This window comes from Canis aureus, chromosome 14 (assembly GCF_053574225.1).
Source record: "Canis aureus isolate CA01 chromosome 14, VMU_Caureus_v.1.0, whole genome shotgun sequence".
In the NCBI taxonomy this organism is placed as follows: domain Eukaryota; kingdom Metazoa; phylum Chordata; class Mammalia; order Carnivora; family Canidae; genus Canis; species Canis aureus.
The window spans coordinates 10,530,602-10,550,182 of NC_135624.1; the positions used below are offsets into that span (position 1 = coordinate 10,530,602).

At 39.2% G+C, this 19,581-nt stretch overlaps 1 protein-coding gene and 2 long non-coding RNA genes across 33 annotated transcripts in view; 2 read left to right on the forward strand and 1 right to left on the reverse strand.

The window, feature by feature from the left end:
• LOC144283157 (uncharacterized) overlaps positions 1-14,454 on the reverse strand; it is a 37,606-nt gene extending 23,152 nt beyond the window's left edge. Inside the window, exons 1-5 of one of the 27 annotated variants that reach the window (XR_013351546.1) lie at positions 13,521-14,454; positions 13,249-13,335; positions 11,851-11,953; positions 2,477-2,592; positions 419-593 (exon numbers count right to left, since the gene is read on the reverse strand). This is a non-coding gene — a long non-coding RNA (uncharacterized LOC144283157). The other 26 variants (XR_013351545.1, XR_013351566.1, XR_013351565.1 and 23 more) reach the window with 26 other exon arrangements.
• The window catches only part of OXR1 (oxidation resistance 1), a 282,656-nt gene that overhangs the window by 188,493 nt on the left and 74,582 nt on the right, over positions 1-19,581 (forward strand). The window contains exons 1-2 of one of the 5 annotated variants that reach the window (XM_077846941.1): positions 13,566-13,810; positions 14,228-14,365. The exons of 2 other annotated variants lie outside the window; for them this stretch is intronic. In XM_077846941.1, the coding sequence (XP_077703067.1) occupies positions 13,612-13,810; positions 14,228-14,365 (337 nt within the window). In that variant the 5' untranslated portion in view covers positions 13,566-13,611. Of the gene's footprint in view, positions 1-13,565; positions 13,811-14,227; positions 14,366-19,581 lie in introns of those variants that run through there. 2 more of the 5 variants (XM_077846942.1, XM_077846945.1) reach the window with 2 other exon arrangements.
• On the forward strand, positions 14,419-15,080 carry LOC144283161 (uncharacterized). The gene is made up of 2 exons (XR_013351574.1): positions 14,419-14,591; positions 14,942-15,080. It is a non-coding gene; the product is annotated as an uncharacterized LOC144283161 (long non-coding RNA).

A 19,581-nucleotide genomic window follows, 5' to 3' on the forward strand; every position in this document is an offset into this window, starting at 1 on the left:
GAGGCTTTAGAAACAGTAAAGAAACTAGCGAACTCGGTTCATTCTGTTGAAAAGGGAAGGCCTAGACTAAAACAGAACAAGAAGGAAATGTGAGGCTCTTTTAGGAAAGTGTACAGTAAGAGATTACTAAAAGGCAGAACAAGTGTAATGCCTATTTTGCTGTATTTTTGTCAATTAAGGAGAATGAGCTATTAGAATACAAAACAAAAATAGTGAAATGGACATGTTTAGGCCAAAGTAGGTGAGAATATAGTGAAAGACAACCCATAGCCACTTTACATGAATTGTAACCTCCTGGTTTCGAAAATGGAGTTATTAGGATATTTTCCTGTGATATTTTGGCAGTAATATAATAGTAATGATAAGTGTATTTTTGACAATTACATTCTCTTTCGTAACAAACATCAAAACACATATATAATGTTTTAAATACAATAGAAATTTATTTCACGTTCAGGTCCAAAATCGGTGTTCTTGGAGTGGTGCATGGCTCCCCTCTAAGGATGGATTCGGGGACCCTGGTTCTTTCTAGCTGTGATTTTGCCATCTTTAATAGATGGCCTCTCAGGTCTCCATGCTCATCAACTTCCAGGCTGTGAGAAGGATAAGACCATGGAGGGTTACCAATGGGATGCTTTTGTGGGCCAGGCCTGGAAGGAGCACACATGACTTTTGCAATCCTTCCATTGGCTAGAACTTAGTCACTTGGCCACCTCTGATTGAAAAGAAAGCTGGGGGCAGCCCTGGTGGCGCAGCGGTTTAGTGCCGCCTGCAGCCCGGGGCGTGATCTGGAGACCCTGGATCGAGTCCCACGTCAGGCTCTCTGCATGGAGCCTGCTTCTCCCTCTGCCTGTGTCTCTGCCTCTCTCTCTCTCTCTGCATCTCTATGAATAAAAAAAAAAAAAAAAAAGAAAAGAAAAGAAAGCTGGGGAATTTAGTGCACCTAGGAAGAATAATAATCAGGTTTAATAATAATAATCAATCTCTACACAGACAATAGTAGATCTGCCAGAAAACTGTAGCTAGGTGACTAGTTGAGATTTCAAAAAAATGGGGCTGAAATGGAGTTGAAGGGTACAGAAACAACACAGATTTGAAACCACTTGGGAGGGGAAAAAAGGGGTCTGTACCCTATCTTCTGCGTATTAGAAAGGCATTTAACAAATACACAACATTGTTGATGATTAAGAACTGGCTGATAGTATCATTTAGTGGATTCATACTTCTTCAGATGAATGGTAATCATTGTCAGCTATGAAGGTGGTCTCTCATGGTGTGCCATGGGCCTCTCCTTCCCTGTGTCTCACTAAACATTTCTGTGAACAGCCTAAATGGAGCCAAGTCCATGGCTGACCCAGTGAAAGAGATATTGGATGATACTAAGGATAAAAGAATCAAGAGTAGTTTCAAAATGATCTCAGCAGGGACACCTGGGTAGCTCAGTTGGTTAAGCATCTGTCTTCAGCTCAGGTCATGATCTCCGGGTCCTCGGGTCAGCCCCACATTGGGCTCTCTCCTCAGCAGGGAGTCTCCTTCTCCCTCTGCCTACCCCCCTCCTTCTCTCTCTCTCTCTCAAATAAATAAAATCCTTTTAAAAACTTATCTCAGCAATCTAGAACGTAAATCAACAGAATTTTTTCTGAACATAGCAAGGGAGTAAATATTTTAGGCTTTTGGTCCATATGGCCTTTGTCATAACTAGTCACCTCTACTGCTGTAGCCCCCAAAGCAGGCCCTGACAATACATAAGTGAACCGGTGTGGCTATGATCCAATAAAACCACATTTATAAAAACAGATGTCAGGCCAGATTTGATCCATGGACCATACTTTGCTGAACCCTGATCTAGAAGTATAGGCTGACATCTGAAGGTAATAAATCTAAATTTAGTCATGTAAAGCCAAAGAACAATGGTCCTCACATTGTACATAAGTGATATACTTTCTAATAGAAGCTCTCTTCCAGTAGAGCTATAAGATAGGTACTACTTGCTCTTATTTTACAGATAAAAAAGCTAAATCTCAAAAACAAATCAATAGTTTGACTTAGCTTTCACATCTGAAAAAGACTTTATGGGACATCATGCCACTTTAACAAATGTTTGGGTAAATTGAGAGTCACAATTAATTGCTCAGCCCAAAGATGGAGCCCTTCATGTGGTAGCACTCCCCGTAGGAAAGCTCTAGGGTCTTCTGGCTTTGTTCTGATTCAAGTATATGACCTTGAGACTCATTTGATGAATCTGGGCCTTGGCTAACAAATCAATGAAAATAAATGGCTCAACTAGATAAACACCAAGGCCTCTCTCAGGTCTAATAAGGTTGCTATTAATATGTTAAGGGCATTGTGTGAAAGAGAATTGGTACTTACCCTCTGTTGCTCTAAAAGCAATTCTTTTCAAACTTTTTCTAATAAAGTTTTACATAAAACCAATATATAGGGGGATCCCTGGGTGGCTCAGTGGTTTGGCGCCTGCCTTTGGCCAGGGAGTGATCCTGGAGTCCCAGGATCGAGTCCCACGTCGGGCTCCTGGCATGGAGCCTGCTTCGCCCTCCTCCTGTGTCTCTACCTCGCTCTCTCTCCTCACTGTGTCTATCATAAATAAATAAATAGATCTTTAAAAAAAAAACAATATATAAAACATAAAAATGGCATTTTATGGGCATATGTATATTCTACAAGTTCAAATTTATGATATTTTCTGATTATAAAGACATATATTGAGAGAATTGGGCTGATGTAAATGAAACACCAGTTTTAAACTGGGAATGACGTATGATGGATGGCTTCTTGTTAGCATCAGAGCCTCAGCATTATACTTACTGTGTTTTGGTTGTTTGCTTTTTGGTTGTGAATGTTGAGAAAATCCTTATTCAGATATGGTTTAAATGATAAAAAAATTAATAGTCTTGCAACCTCAGAATATGAAAATGACGAGAGGTCTAGAAGTAAAATGTACTGATGTCACAGCATAAATGAGCTAATCTTCAAGGTACAGGTATCCCCCTGTAGGTTTAAACTTCTTCACCTTTACACAAGACCTACCTACAGTAATCAGTACTTCTTTTTGATAAGCAAAAGAAATCCGAAGAAGATTTTTGCTGCTATGAACAAAAGGCAACAGTGAGAATAGCATTAAGCACATGTTTTGCAGTAAGCCTTTATAGAGGTAGCATTCATCCCCAGCAGGGAGAGCAGGCCCGCCAAGCTCCTGCCCTGTGGAATTACACTCAGCATCTCAGCATCAAGCCATCCTACCTTGAACTGTGTCTCTGAGCATCTTTATCTCGATTTATTTTGTGCATCCGTTAGCAGGATGTGTCCTAAGATATCAGTAAAACCAAAGAGAGGTTTGGATTTTTTGTTTTTTTGTTTATTCTGGGAATGCTTAACATTTTTTCCATATAAATTAATGGTAATTGCTTCTTCCCTTTATACCATTTTGGCTGATGAAAGGTTTCATAGGAGTGCTCTACTCTAAGTTAGTGGGGTGAACCTATATTAATTTGGTATATATGGGAAAAATAAATGTAAAGGAAGCATTTGCAACACCCTTGTATCAGTCAGAGTAGGATAAGCTTATGCTACAGTGCCAAATGAACCCCTGAACCTGGGTGGCTTGCTGTAATTAGTGTCTTTCTCAACCTGTTTTTTGCCAATATTACAGGTCCAGTTCAGGTTGAGGTTAGGGAGGAGGAGTTCTGGTCCACAGAGTTTCTCAGGTATTCCCACCTAGTAGCTGTACCATCTGGAGCACGTAGTATCCTTCATTGCTGAGGCAGGGGCAGAGGCATCTGGAGTGGTAAACATTGCCTGGATTTTAAACAGAGGCTGTTCTTGACACATATGTGTATAAAACACATACGTCACTTCTGCTCAGTACTTGCCAAAACTAGTCTTATGTATGGCCTTATTTTGAACGTAATGTGTGATTCCCATAAGCCAAATATGCAGAAGCACCTGGAAGAGCTACAAAGGAGCAAGTCTCAAACATGGCTCATAATCAAAAAATGTAGGCTCCTGAGCCCCACCCTACAACCCTGGATATATATTATCCCTATAATATACCTATAATGCAGGTAGGATTAATGTATGTATGGGATATAGTTGGGAAATTTGCATTTGAAAAAGGTTTCACAGCTGACTGTCATTATCAACAGAAAGCTGCTGCTGTGAACAAGGAGTGTTTTTAAAGTAGAGGAAAAGCAGTACGCCTGGGTGGCTCAGTGGTTGAGCATCTGTCTTTGGCTCAGAGTGTGGTCCCGGGGTCCTGGGATTGAGTCCTGCATCAGAGATAGAGATAAAGAGTAGACTACTTCATGGCTACACACTTAGTCACATCTGTAGAAATAAACACTGTACTACAACCCCACACAGTACAGACAGAAAAAGAAATCTGCAGTGGAAAGAGACTGTAAATATTTGCCTTCATACCATAACACTCCTCTGTGGGGATTTTGATTGGCTATTGATCCCAAAGACTTTCAAAGCCTTGTTAAGTTTTCACAACTTTGGATATAAATGCTAATGTCTCTTGGCACTCATTCAATGAGCTAAGTGAAATTGATCCAGAGTCAGAAGCTGCCACATTCCAGATATGGAGTATTTGAGCTGTAATTAACATAATGTAATCTTTGATAGGATATAAAAATAGTCCTCAAATAAGTATATGGCAAGTTGATATGAGTTATTGTGACTTAAGTTTCAATTACAATTCTCAATGATGCTATTCCTAGGTCCTTGCTTGATTTGATTACTTACATATGTTTATTTTTTTTCTGACAAGTGTAGTTGTTAACACTTTTTAGACAGTTTTCAAATTGACCAAAAATTACTTGGTTTTTAGTAGGGTTTGTGATGATCATATCCTGGATTGGCATCTACTACAGGGGAATTTGTTCTTAATATTAAGTTCTTTCCCATTCTGTTAAATTGAATCATTGCCATATACTGTTCATGCTTTGATCATGGTTGTATCCAAACAACAACGGATGCTCTTCCGCTCTGTGATAATTTTGACACAAGTGACAGTCTCATATGATAAGTTTGAATGCTAGTGCCACCCTTTTAGTGGAGGAAAAAATCACCAAGACTTTTAATACAGAAAGCGTTAATGTCAAGCTTTAACCAGTTTGGCTACACACCAAGTTTAGCTGTAGGTTCACTAACAGATGCAGATAGATTAAGTGAAAAATAGATTCATTCCTTTGTTTCTTAACACTTAGAAAACCTCTTAGCTTACTGTCTGTCTACTTTATTGATTCAATCAGTGGTTCTACAGATCACATCAGAAATTTGAGTGCTGACATTTCTATCCCATAAAATAGTTGCCAGTTAGATTTTACAGGCTTTAACACAACAACAAAAAAATGCTAACAGGAGTTCTTCAAGCTGAAATGAAAAGATACTAATTGAGAACATAAAAACAATGAAAATAGGGCAGCCCCAGTGGCGCAGCGGTTTAGCGCCGCCTGCAGCTTGGGGGTGTGATCCTGGTAGACCCGGGATCCAGTCCCGCATTGGGCTCCCTGCATGGAGCCTGCTTCTCCCTCTGCCTGTGTCTCTGCCTCTCTCTCTCTCTCTCTCTCTCTTTCTCTCTCTGAATAAATAAATAAAAAATCTTTAAAAAACAATGAAAATATAAAAGACAATGATAAAGATAAGTATATAGTAAAATTTAGAGTACTCTAAGATTGTAACATGGTGATATATTAATCACATCTCTAGTAAAAAGGTTAAAGGATAAAAGTATTAAAAATAAGTATGGCTTAATAATTTGTTGATGGATACACAATACAGAGGTAAACAAATATCAAAAACAAAAGGGGGAGGAGTAAAATTGTAGAATCTTTACATGCTATTGAAATTAAGTTTTCAGCTTAAAAAACTATTTTGTTTTATGTAAAACTCACGGTAACTACAAAGCAAAAACCTAGAGTAGATACTCAAAAGATAAAAAGAAGGAAATACAAGAATATCACCGTGGAAATCCCTCAATTTACAAAGGAAGACAGCAAAAGAGAAAGAAAGGTCCAAAGGAACTAAGTGACAATCAGAAAACAATAATACAGCATCAGTAAGCCCTTATCAAGTCTCTACCTGTTACTTTAAATGTAAGTGTATTAAATTCTCTAGTCAAAAGGTATAGAGTGGCTGAATAGATTTAAAAAAAAAAAAAAAAAGACAAACCAAGATCCAACTATATGCTGCCCACAAGAGACTCATATTAACTTCAGGAATCATAAAGACTACAGGTGAAGAGATCGAAAAGGATATTCTGTGCAAATGGAAAGCAAAAGAGAGCAAGAATAGCTATACTCAAAGTAGACAAAATAGGTTTAAGTAAAAAACCATGAGAGACAAAGAAGGTCATTATAAAATGACAAAGGTGTCAGTTCATTAGGAAAATATACTAATCATTAATATAGATATACCCATTTTGGAGCATCTAAATATATTTTTACAAATATTAACACATGTGAAGGGAGAGACAGATAACAATACAATAATAATAAGGGATTAATATCCCACAATCAACAATGGATGGATTAGTCTAGCAGAAAATCAATTAGGAAACGTTGGTTTTAAACTATACTTTAGACCAAATGGACCTAACAGGCAAATACAGAACATAACGTACAATAGCAGCAGAATACACATTCTTCTCAAGTGCATATTGAATATTCTCCGGAACAGATCATATCTTAGGTCAAAACAAGTCTCAGCAAATTTAAAAGGGTTGAAATTATATAAAATATCTTTCCCCAACCACAATAGTATGAAAGTAGAAATCAATAACAGTAAGAAAACTGGAAACATTCATAATTCTTAAATATTTGTAAATTGAACAACACACTCTTGAGCAACCAATGGGCCAAAGGGGAAATCAAAAAGTATCTTAAAACAAATGAAAATGAAAACAAAACATACCCAAACTATTAGAAATAGCAAAATCAGTACTAAGAGGGTATTTTATAGAAAATTTTAAGAAAAAAGAAAGAGCTCGAATAAGCAACCTAACTTTATACCTCAAGGAACAAAAGAAGGAAAAGAAGAACAAACTTCATTCAAAAGTTAGAAGGAAGGAACTAGTAAAGATCAGAGCAGATAAATGAAATAGAGACCAGAAAAACAAAAGAAAAGACCAATGAAACTAAGAGTTGGTTTTTTGAAAAGACAAAAGTGACAAACCTTCAGCTGGACTAAGGGGACAAAAAAAAGGTAAACAGCTATAAATAAATTTAGAAATGAAAGAGGAGACATTACAACCAACAACACATAAATCTAAAGGTTCATAAGAGATCAGTATGCCCAGAATTGGATTACCTGGAAGAAATGATAAATTCCTAGAAACATACAACCTGCTAAAATTGAATGATGAAGAAATAGAAAATCTTAACAGACCAAACATGAGTAAGGAGACTGAATCAGTAATCAAAAACACCTCAAAAAAAGAAAAACCCAGGACCAGATGGTTTCAGTGAAGAATTCTGCCAAAAATTTAAAGAAGAATTAACACCAGTTCTTCTTAAACTTTTCCAAAAAATGGGAGAGGGGGGAACACTCCCAACAGTCATTTTATGAGGCCAGCATTACTCTAATACCAATGCCAGATAGGAATTCCACAAGAAAAGAAAACTACGGGACAATATCTCTGATGAATACAGATGCAAACATTTTTAACAAAATATTAGCAAACCAAATTCAATAGCATATTAGAAAGACCATGTACCATGATTATGTGGGATTTAACCCTGAGATGCAAGAATGGTTTAATATATGCAAATCAATAGATGTCATATACCACATTAATAGAATGAAAAATAAAAATTATAAAATCACCTCAGAAGATGCAGAAAAATAATTGACAAAATTCAGTATCCTACCATGGCAAAAGCTCTCAATAAATCAGGTGTGGAAGAAATGTACCTCAACCTAATAAAGGCCGTAAATATGACAAGCCCCTTAACATCACACTCAATGGTGAAACTGAAAGCTTTTCCTCTAAGGTCAAGAAGACAGGGTTGCCCATTCTCACCACTCATATTCAACACAGTACTGGAAGTTCTAGCCAGAGCATTTAGGCAAGACAAAGAAAGAAAAGGCAAGCAAACATGGAAGGAAGAAATACAATTGTCTCTATTCACAGATGATATGATCCTATATATAGAAAATCCTAAAGACTCCATGAAGATACTGTTAGAACTAATAAATGATTTTAATAGATTTTCAGGATTCAAATCAACATAGAACATCAGTTGCATTCATTTAGACTAACCATGAACTAATCCAAAAGGGAAAGCAAGCAAACAATCCCACTTAAAATAGCATCAAAAGTAGCAAAATACTTAGCAATAAATTTAACCAAGGGGGTGAAAGATCTCTGCTCTGAAAACTATAAGAACATTAAGGAAAGAAATTGAACATACAAATAAATGGAAAGGTATTCTGTGTTCATGTATTAGAGCAATATTGTTAAAATGCCTTTATCACCTATAGAGTTCTACATATTCAATGCAATCCCTTCAAAAGTCCAGTGGCATTTTTTACAGAAATAAAACAATCCTAAAAATTAATATGGAATTGCAAAAGACCTCAAATAGCCAATCCTGAGAAAGAAGAAAAGTGGACACATCATACTTCCTGATTTTAAATTATATTACAAAGCTATAGTAATCAGAACAGTATCAAGGCCCAGAAATAAACCATCCATATGCTATCAACTAACATTTGACAAGGGAGCCAAGAATACTCACCGGGGAAAGGACAATCTCTTAACAAATGATGTTGGGTAAACTGGATATTCACACACAAAAGAATGAAATTGAATTCCTAACTTACATCATACACAAAAAGTAACATGAAATGGATTAAAGACGCAAATGTGAAACCTGAAACTGTAAAACTCCCGGAAGAAAGCACATGGACAAAAGCTCCTTGACATTGATCTTAGCAATGATTTTTTGGATATGATACCAAAAGGGCAAGCAACAAAAACAAAAATAAACCAGTAGGACTACATCAAACTAAAAAGCTTCTGCACAGCTAAGGAAACCACCAATAAAATGAAAACCCAACCTAAAGAATGAGAGAAAACCTTTGCAAACCATTTATCTGATAAGGGGTTAATATCCAAAATACATAAGGAATTGATAATTCAATAGCAAAAAAAAAAAAAACAAAAAAAAAAAACAAAAAAATGCCAATGGAAAAAAAATGGGCAGAATACTTCGACAAACATTTTTCTAAAGAAGACATAAAAATGGCCAACAGAAACATGGAAAGATGTTCAGTATCACTAATCACCAGATAAATGCAAATCAAAACACAATGAGATATCACCTCACACCTGTTAAAATCACTGCCTATCAAAACAATAAGAGATAGCAGCTGTTGGTAAGGACGTGGACAAAAGGGAACCCTGTGCACTATTGGAAGGAATATAAATTAGTGCAGCCACTGTGGAAAACAGTATGGAGGGTCCTCAAAAAAAATAAATCTAGAACTACCATATGATCTAGCAATTTTACTTCTGGGTATATAGCTAAAGGAAATATCTAAAGGAAATGAAATCACTATCTTGAAGATTTATCTGCACTTCCATGTTCACTACAACATTATGCACAATAGTCAAGACTTGGAAACAACCTAAATGTCCATCACTGGATGAATGGATAAAGAAAATATCATACAGACACACACACAGAGAGAGAGAGAGAGAGAGAGAGAGAGAAATATTAGTCATTTAAAAAAAGGAAATTCTATCACTTGCAACAACATGGATGAACCTTGAGGGCATTATGCTAAGTGAAACAGAAGTCAAAGAAAGACAAATACTGTATGATCTCGCTTACATGCAGAGTCTGAAAAAGGTGCACTCATAGAAACAGAGGTTCGAATAGCGGTTGCCAGGGAATTAGGGTTGGGATTAATGTAGAAATGTTGTTCAAATAATATAAACTTCCAATTTTAAGATGAGTAAGTTCTGAGGTTCCAACGTATAGCATGGTGACTGCATGCTTGAATATTACCAAAAGAGTAAAACTTAAATGTTCTCACCACACAAAAAAAGTAATTGCGTGCATTGATGGAGGTGTTAACTAACCTTATTGTGGTAATCATTTTGCAATACATGCAATATGATATATCCATACAGTGGCATATTATTTGCAATAGAAAGGATTGAAATACTAATAAATGCTATAACATGAATAAACCTCAGAAACATGCTAAGTGAAAGAAGTCAGGTATTATATAATTCCATATGTATGAAATATTTATAAAAGGTAGAGCCATAGGGGATCCCTGGGTGGCGCAGCGGTTTGGCACCTGCCTTTGGCCCAGGGCGCGATCCTGGAGACCCGGGATCGAGTCCCACGTCGGGCTTCTGGTGCATGGAGCCTGCTTCTCCCTCTGCCTATGTCTCTGCCTCTCTCTCTCTCTGTGTGTGTGTGACTATCATAAATAAATAAATAAAAATTAAAAAAAATAAAATAAAAAATAAAAGGTAGAGCCATAAAGACGAATGATAGACTAGTGGTCACCAACTCCTGGGTGTGGGCATGAGGAGTGACTGCAAAGAGGTAAGGAGTATCTTTTTTAGGGTGAGAGAAGTGTTGAAAAATTAGATTTTGGTGATGGTTTAACAACTGTGTAAATATACAACATCCATTGAATTGTATATCTTTAACAGATGAATTACATGGCTTGTAAATCATACGTAAATAAAAGTATTTTAAAATGAGGCAAAGGTTGCTGGAGGAGGCAGGCATGGTATAAAGAAACCTTTTTTTTTTTTTTTTTTTTTTTAAGGATGAAGGATTTATGTGAATGATATAGGTAGGCAAAGGGAAAGGAACCAGAGTGGAGTGTAGAGAGAGAAAATAATACAAGAGAGGAGTCATAATGCTGAGAAGTCAAATATAATATAAACCAGACTAAGATCAAGAGTTAATTTTGAGGGGTGCCTGGGTGGCTCAGTTGGTTAAGCGTCTGCTTTGGGCTTAGGTCAGGATCTCAGGTTCCTGGGATCCAGCCCCACTCGGGAGAATCTGCTTGTACCTCTGCCCCACCTTGTCCCACTTCCCATTCTCCCCTCCTTACCCCCCACCTCCCATTTGTGAGCTCTCTCTCATACATAAAAAATAACTAAAGAGTTAATTTGGAGGGAATGGCATGGACAGAAGTAAAGACTTCCTTCTGAGGCAAAATAGTGAAGATGAGCTTGTTGTAGATGGAAAAGAAAAAGGGAAGAAAAGTGAGAGTGTTCATATTTGGTGGCCTATGACTTCTCATGCAGAAGGCAAAATAACATATTGGAGTGATGAATTTAGTAACTTCAGGAGAATAGTGATGGTTCAGAAAACAAATGTGAGGAATAAAAAAAGCTGATTATATTCATAAAAGGATATTGGAGACATTATGGTCTTTAGTTGTGTTTAAATCAAAATTTGTAAAGCACTTAATCATCAAGGTTATACATTTTTCTCCAGCAGCTGTAGCTTTCCATGAAACGAAGAAAAAAAAAAAAGATGGGTTAACTGCCTATAAACCTGTATTTGAACTGATAGAGTATAGGTTCCTGCTGAGGTTGGATATAAAAATGCATATTTAATCAACTATAAAAAACTCAGACACTATTTTGGATATGGTTATCACGAACTAAATGATAAATTTAAAGACATAAAACATACTTTAGAAAAAGAATTTCAGTTTAATCAGAATTAGACCTAAGTCATTCCAATTCGATTTTTAAGCTTACTGAGCTTCTGTGAGATTTTTGAAGTGGTGCTAAGGGTGGTTATGCTTCCTTATCAAAAGGAAATCTCAGAAAAACTAGGAGCCACTTACCATTCTACCAGATGTGTCTAGTAGGAGGTCCAAAACATCTGAATGGATGTTTGCTGGATATGCAGATTCCAGGATCCCTTTTCACAAACACTGGAGTTATACTCTGGGGGTATAGCCCAAACATTCTGTATTTTTAATCAGGTATAAAGGTGATGCTGTTGTTAGAATGGTGAAATTTTTCTAGTAAGAATTTAAGCTGAAAAGGTGATGGTGGGGGAAAAGTATCAATTAGAAAAAGGGAAGAAGGGGATAATCTTTATGGTTTGGCAAAACGCTGGAGTTCCTGAAGGATTTTCTGGACTCCATTATTTGGTATGACTAAATCTTCAACTCTTAACTAATTCACACCTTTTCTTCACATACTGTAATAAGTTAGTAATTCCAAGAAAGAAGGCTTATTTATTTAATGCGTGCAAAAAACTAGAAGTGGTATAGATGTGAAAGGAAGAGAATAATCAGATCTCACAGAAACAAAATCAAGTAAATGTCAAAATTGATTTATCCGGACTGCAAGGGAAAGGAGGGAAACTGAGTGGGGAAAAATTAGAGAGGAAGAGAAACCATGAGAAGTGACTCCTAACTCTGGGAAACATTAAGGGATGCAGAAGGGGAGGGGGTGGGGGATGGGGCTGCAGAAGGGGAGGGGGGAGGGGGGTGGGGGGTGGCGTCACTGGGTGCAGGCTTTAAAGGCGAGTACAAGATGGGATGAGCACTGGGAGTTATACTGTATGCTGGCAAACTGAATTTAAATAAAATATTAAAATAAAAATGAATAAGTTGAACTTTAGGGAAAAAAAAGTCATTGATTCTTCTCTGCCTAAGGGAGGATATAAGGTTGCACACTAAGGCCCTTAATTACCTTGCTTTAGGGGACCAGATTCATGGCATGTCAAACTCTTAACATCAGTTCATACGCCACAAGGAAGTGAAAACGTTGGCTATGAATGCTTTATTCTTCGAGTGTGGTCTCCCTAATGCTTCGTAAAAAAAGCATTTCATCTGGATTGGTTATTTTGGGGAATTTATTTTTTATTTAGGTTGGTTTTGTTTTAATTACGAAGTTTTATCTAAAAATAACCTCCCCTCCTCCCCGCCGCCCCCACGCAGCACCCCAAATCACAACTGCGTAAGTCTGAGTGGTGCCCCTTCCTCCAACACACGCACGCACCGAAACCCTTTGCACTGCCCCCCTAGGCCCCCCCCCCCCCAGGTCGCGGTAGCTCCAGCAGAGCCTCCCCTGGGCCGCGCTCGGCCCCCGCTCGGCCCCGCTCGGCCCCCGCTGCCCGCCGCTGTCCCGCAAGTCCGGCCGGCCCGGCGGGGCGGGGCGGGGCGGGGCGGGGCAGGCCTGCTCCACTGGCGCGGGACGGGGGGGGGGAGGGGGGGGCGGGCCGGTCCGACCTGCTTGGAAGCCGCCGGCTTGTGGCCCGTCTCTGTTCCAGGGAGAGCGCACCTCCTGCCCAAGCGAAGTTTTGCCTGACGTGGCGTCTGGAAGCCCGAGAAGAACTTTTCAAAAAACTTTTGGCGGCCCCTGCTCGCCCGGATCCCCCGGTACCGCGCTTCCGGATGGTCCGCCCCCGGGCCCCGCCGAGGAAGCCCCCTCCCCCGCCCCGCCCCCTGTGAGGCGCGCGGAGCCACCGCCCCCGGGTCGGGTCGCAGGGGCGGGCGCGCACCCAGTGGCCGCCGCCGCCGCCGCCTCCTCCGCCTCCGCCGCCGCCTCCGCCTCCGCCGCCGCGGCCTCCTGGGCGCCTGCCCCGCGGCAGCATGGACTACCTGACCACGTTCACGGGGAAGAGCGGGCGCCTCCTGCGGGGCACTGCCAACCGCCTGTGGGGCTTCGGGGGTGGCGGCGAAGCCCGGCAGGTGCGCTTCGAGGACTACCTGAGGGAGCCCGCGCAGGGGGACCCCGGGTGCGGGTCCCCGCCCCACCGGCCCCCGGCGCCGTCCCGCCCGGAGGGACCCGGTGAGCCCAGCCTTCCTTCGCCTCCCGCGCGGCCGACCGGGCTGAGGGCTGGGGCGGGGAGGGGGCGGGCGGGGGGCGGGCGGGGGGCGCGCGGCGGGGCGTTGGCAGGTGAGCGCGAGGCGGGAGGCGCGAGGCGGGAGGCGCGAGGCGCGAGGCGCGAGGCGGGCGGGAGGGAGGGAGGGAGGGAGGCGGGAGGGAGGCCCGCGGCGCCGGGGACGGAAGACCTGCCGCGGTCTGCGTCGTCGCGGTTCCTGCTCTGCTCTTCCTGCTTTAGCTACTCTCCACCTTCCTCACCCCGCCGAGTGTTGGGACGAGGGGACCCATTCCTTTCTGTTTGTTTTCGTTTGTTTGTTTTCTTTTCCCTCCCGCTGGGAGTGACTATCGCACCGATTATGATGCGGGTGTTTTTTCCTCGAGGTACTGGAGAGCGCGGCGGCGGGTTTGGTTGTGGTCGGGGTCGCGAGGTTACTGGGTCTCTGGCGACCGCCGGGGTCGCCGGCTCCAGCCCTCAGTGTTACGTCGGAAGGAGAATGCGGAGTTTACGCTGGAGCCTGGGTTGGTTTCCGTGCCGTGGACTTGGAAAGACCGCGCGTGGTGTCGAGGTGGCAGAACTTAAGAGACTTTTTCCCCCTCAGCGACCACTAACTAACACTCCTGTGTTAGCCTTTTTTTTTTCCATCATACGTCTTCGTACCGTTCTTTCAAACAAAACAAAACAAAAACAGTGATAAAGGCCCGATGCTGATGTCTTACGGAATTTTAAAAAGCGCTCGCTGAAGAGGTATTCCATAAGAGAACTTGTCCAGTGTCCTTGGCCTCTACATAAGCAGCAGACCTAGTCTTTTCTGTTTTATCTTTGTTAGTTGTTTTAATATGCATTTTGGTGTTACAAGAGTAAACTTAGCATTAGAGCGTTTAGAAAATAGAGAAAAGCTCACGGAGTTTAAAATCTATCCATAACCCCACATCTTGCCACTCATTTTAAAGCGCAGTGATACTGTGGAGACATCTGTTGATCTGTGTGTGTAGGTGTGTAATTTAAACTTTGAAGAAACTTGAATATTAAAAATCTTAATTATAGCATTGCCCCCTTAAAATGATTTTTCCTCACTTTCCTTAACATATCTTTAGAATTCCTGTTTATGGAATTAAAAATGGAAAAGGAGGGGATCCTATATATCTGCTTTGAAGAATGTTAACCAGATGCAGAATTCTCCAGGATGAGGACTGGACTTTTAAAGTGTTGGAATAAAGGATTTTTTAAAATGAATCTTTCGTTGCTTGATTGAAAACAGTTCATAGGTGACTAGCCTCTGGATAGATGTAGAACTCAGAAATATGTGATGTGATTCAACCAGTAAGGAATATGATCAGTATTTTAATGAGCCCAAACATATATATCAGATTTATTCACTCTAAGACATTTATTGAGCAGACTGCTATATCTGACACTCTCCTTCAGAGTTGCAGTTTTAAAGTTCCTCTTCTGTTGAAGCTGCCTTATCAAGTCACGGCACATTGTTTAATATTTATGGTGCTCCCAGATGTCTGACACAAGTTAGAGAGGCCTTGTGATGTCCTAGTTATGACCACAGTCAGGTGTGCAGGAGATCCTATCATTAACTTGCTGAAAGAATTTGTACATTTACTTAATCTCTTTGGGCCTATCTTTTCTTGTTTGTAAATGAGACTGATTAGATGATCCCAAAGGTTCTCAATTTTAGAGCTCTTTTTCATTTAGATCACAGCTAGTGAAAATGATGGGCAGTAAAGCTAGAAAATAGTATTTGGTGTAAAAACGTTGTGGATCTATGAAGTTATGCCTACAGAGTTCTGAAGGTAGTTCAAGAAGTAATTTGACCCAGCAATAATTTGATCACCATTTTTAGAATAAGTATAGTTTCCTAGATTGACTCCGTTGAGAGGCAACATGTATACATACAAGTGAAAAATAAACGATGCTTTATTTCTATTTCTGGCTACCCAGTGGATTTTGGCTATAGGATTTTTTTCTTTTTTTTTTTTTGTATTTGTCTTTCAGAATGAATATCTGTCAGTCTGTTTGAAAGATTTATTTTGCACTTTCTGCTTGTGACTACCTTTATTTCAGATTTTTATAAAAGCTGCTTAAGTTTCCTATCGTCTCACCCTTCCTTTAGTTCTTTAAAATGTCCTTTAAATATTGCAGCATTTCTTGTACAGACACATCCCCACTTGTAAATTGGCTACACTCCAGGACCCCATTTGTTGTAGTGATCTTGCCCCATTTTGTGTTCAGTTGATAAAATAGCTTTACTGTTGATGTATTAAGAATGAATTAGGTAAGATTTTGGTCAAATGTTTTTGATTCTGCTCTTTTTATAAATAAACCACTTACTGGACTAGTTAGTGTTTGATTCCTTTACTCTCCTAGGTGGTTCCTTTGGCTACTATCTTTTAGTGTTTTCTGACTCCAACATTTTATAGTCTCCCCCCAAGAAAACCATAATTGAGACTTAGACACATTAAGGAGCTTATCACACCATCACTCTAGTCAATAATAATTACAAAAAAAAAAAAAATCTTATGATGCAATTCTTGTTTCTGCCTAGAGAGTAAATTATGACTTGATTCAAGAAAAATTTTTGGACCTTGAGTATAGCTCTTGTTAGGGAGCATGACCATAACCTATACTATGCAGGCTTTAAAAAAATTTTTTTTAGTGTAAAATCAATTAACATATAGTGTATTACTAGTTTCAGAAGTAGAGTTTCGTGATTCATCAGTTGCGTATAACACCCTGTACTCATTACATCAAGTGCCCTCCTTACTTCCTATTACCCACTTACCCCAACTCCCTACCCACCTCTCCTCCAGCAACCCTCAGTTTGTTTCCTGTAAAGAGTCTTTTTTTTTTTAACTTTTTTTTTTCTTAAACATTTTATTTATTCATGAGAGACATACACACACACACACACACACAGAGAGAGAGAGAGGCAGGGACACAAGCAGAGGGAGAAGCAGGCTCCATGCAGGGAGCCCGATGCGGGATTCAATCCTGGGACTCCAGGATCAGGTCCTGGGCCGAAGGCAGGCACTAAACCACTGAGCCACCCAGGGATCCCCTGTAAAGAGTCTTTTATGGTTTGTCTCCCTCTCTGATTTCATCTTATTTTTCCCTCCTTTCCCCATGTTCATCTGTTTTGTTCTTAAATTCCACATGAGGGAAATCATATGGTATTTGTCTTTCTCTGACTTACTTTACTTAGCTTTTAAAAGTATTCACGTTACTAGATTATAATAGTAATAAGTAAGTGTAAATAATTAGGTTATCAAGTTTAAGTCTCAACTTTCTGTGATATAGTTATTATCATAAGCTACCCTGCTATGTCAACTCTGTGACAGTATACTTTAAACGCATTTCAGTCCTATTTAAAATTTATTTTCAATTAGCTTTAGTGATTAAAACACTATCAGGAGGAACAGCAACAAGAATACTAGTTGCCAGGAACATTGAGCAGGCACTAGAAAATATTTAATCCTAATAACAACTCTAAGATGGGTACTGTTATCTCATTTTCCTGATGAAGAAACTGAGCCAGACAAAGAAAGAAGGGATGTAGAATAGATTCAGGTGATATCTTAATATTTATAAGAGTGATGGCCCTGTCAGACAGGGAAAAAAAAAAAAAAAACGTGAGAAGAATGCAGAGCTCTATGATGTGTGATAAATTAAAACAAGTTAAATTAGGTAAAGAATAGGATGGGTTATCATTGAAGCTTCTCTAGGGTTAGAAAGATATTAAAATGAGCTGAAAAAGCAAAATCCAATGAAGAGATTAGAAATTGCAGATGCTGATTACACATAAGAGTTAGATAATAGTTTATCTTGAACACATGAAAGACCAAGTGCCTCTAAAAGATTTGGAGGACCAGTTATTGCAAAAACTATTTAAAAAAAAGAACCCAAGACTCACAGTGTTGGTCAGTGGAGGAGGAGGATCCTAGATGATTACATTCTTAGTCTCATTTCTTAAAGTGGTGGGGGGCGGGGAGGAGGAGGAGAAGAATTCCACCTTGATAAATAACCTTAGTCTGCTAGTGATAACTGATGGTAAGTTTGAACTCATCATATTGTTTCCTTCTCAGGGTATATTTCCCTATTTTAAAATTGTTGCTCATCTCAGGATCTCTGAACTGAAGTCTTGTGTTATCTGTGTTTTCGGACAAAACAGTCTCTGAATATTTGACGCTACAATAAAGCAGTAATTCTCAGACTTTAGTGTATGTCAGAATCACTTGAAAATCTCATGAGAACAAAAATGATGGGCCCCTTCCGGAACCAGAACTTCTAATTTAGTACTTCTGTATTAGGCTCCATGATTTGGATTTCTAACAGTTTACCAAGTAATGCTGGTGCTGCTGGTCTGAGGACCACACTTTGAGAATTACTGCTTTCCTTCATATGATCTAAGGATCTCACTTTGAGAATCACTACTTAGTGGGTCTTTTATCCATGGTAAGGTTAGAAGTAAATATAGATAATAAATTTCATTTATTAAGTGCTTAATATTTTTGAATTAAGTTTAGGAATAATCAGTGTATTTGCCCTTTAAAATACTGTGTTTTAGGGGCATTTGTATTGCTCAGTCGGTTAGATGTCCAATTCTTGATTTTGGCTCAGGTCATGATCTCAGGTGAGATTGTGAGATTAAGCCCTGCATCAGGCTCCATGCTCATCACAGAGTCTGCTTAAGATTCTCTCTCCCTCTGCCTCTCCCCTGCCCTTGTATGAGAGTGCCTGCTGGCTATCCCCTCCCCCAAATTGTGTTTCAGAGAATTAGGTCTATTAGAGTACATACAAATTAGTCTTGTAAATACATTTTGTTTGTGTAATTGTTTTTTAAATTGCAAGGTTTAAGTATTTGGCTAAATTTAGCTCTGAGAATATTTAGAACTTAATTATATTTTAAACTTTATTCTAATGAATTTACCTACAGTTAATATTCTTAGATGTCTTTGTTAGAGCCAATTAAAGTGTTTAATGTAGAATACGGTAAATTTGTAAATGCAGTTTATGTGAGAAAATTTAACTCCTCAGGTTTATAAATAGGATTCTTTAAGGATATTTAGTTTGTTTTCTGTTTTAGTCCATCAGCTATCAAAAGCACCTTGGGAAGTGTGTTAGAAGTTACTAGATTTAAAAATAAAACGTTCTTTATAGTTGAAGGCTTAAAGGAAAACTAGGTTTGTATATTTGTCCTTTAATAAATCAAACATTAATTAAAAAAGTAACTGCAAAAAAAATTAAATAAATAAAATAACTGCAAATAGTTCTTTTGTTTATAAAGTCTCTCTTCATGGTCACCAACAAACTTACATTAAGAGACTCTTGACAAATTTTGTTGGAAAAAAAAAGGGGGCATATTTTATGGTCAAATTTCATGGGTTAGAGAAAGGCCAAAATTTTGCCTTTGTTTTCTAGCAGTGAAAAAAAGGGAAATATGATCAGACATAAATCAGTGTCCCTAAGATAAGCCTGTTGCCTCTACAGGCAAGAGAAACACAAACTAAATTTTTAATTTTACTTAAACTAAAAGAGCCACCACATATGCCTGACTTCTGTCATACAGGACAATGCAGAAATAGAGTCTATACTCCAAATTCCTCAACACAGTTCCTCGTTATTCACATTTCAAGTGCTTAATAGCCACATTTATCTAGTGGCTACTATAATAGGTAACAACATTTCCATCGTTGTTGAAAACTCCATTCATTGCAGGGATATCACT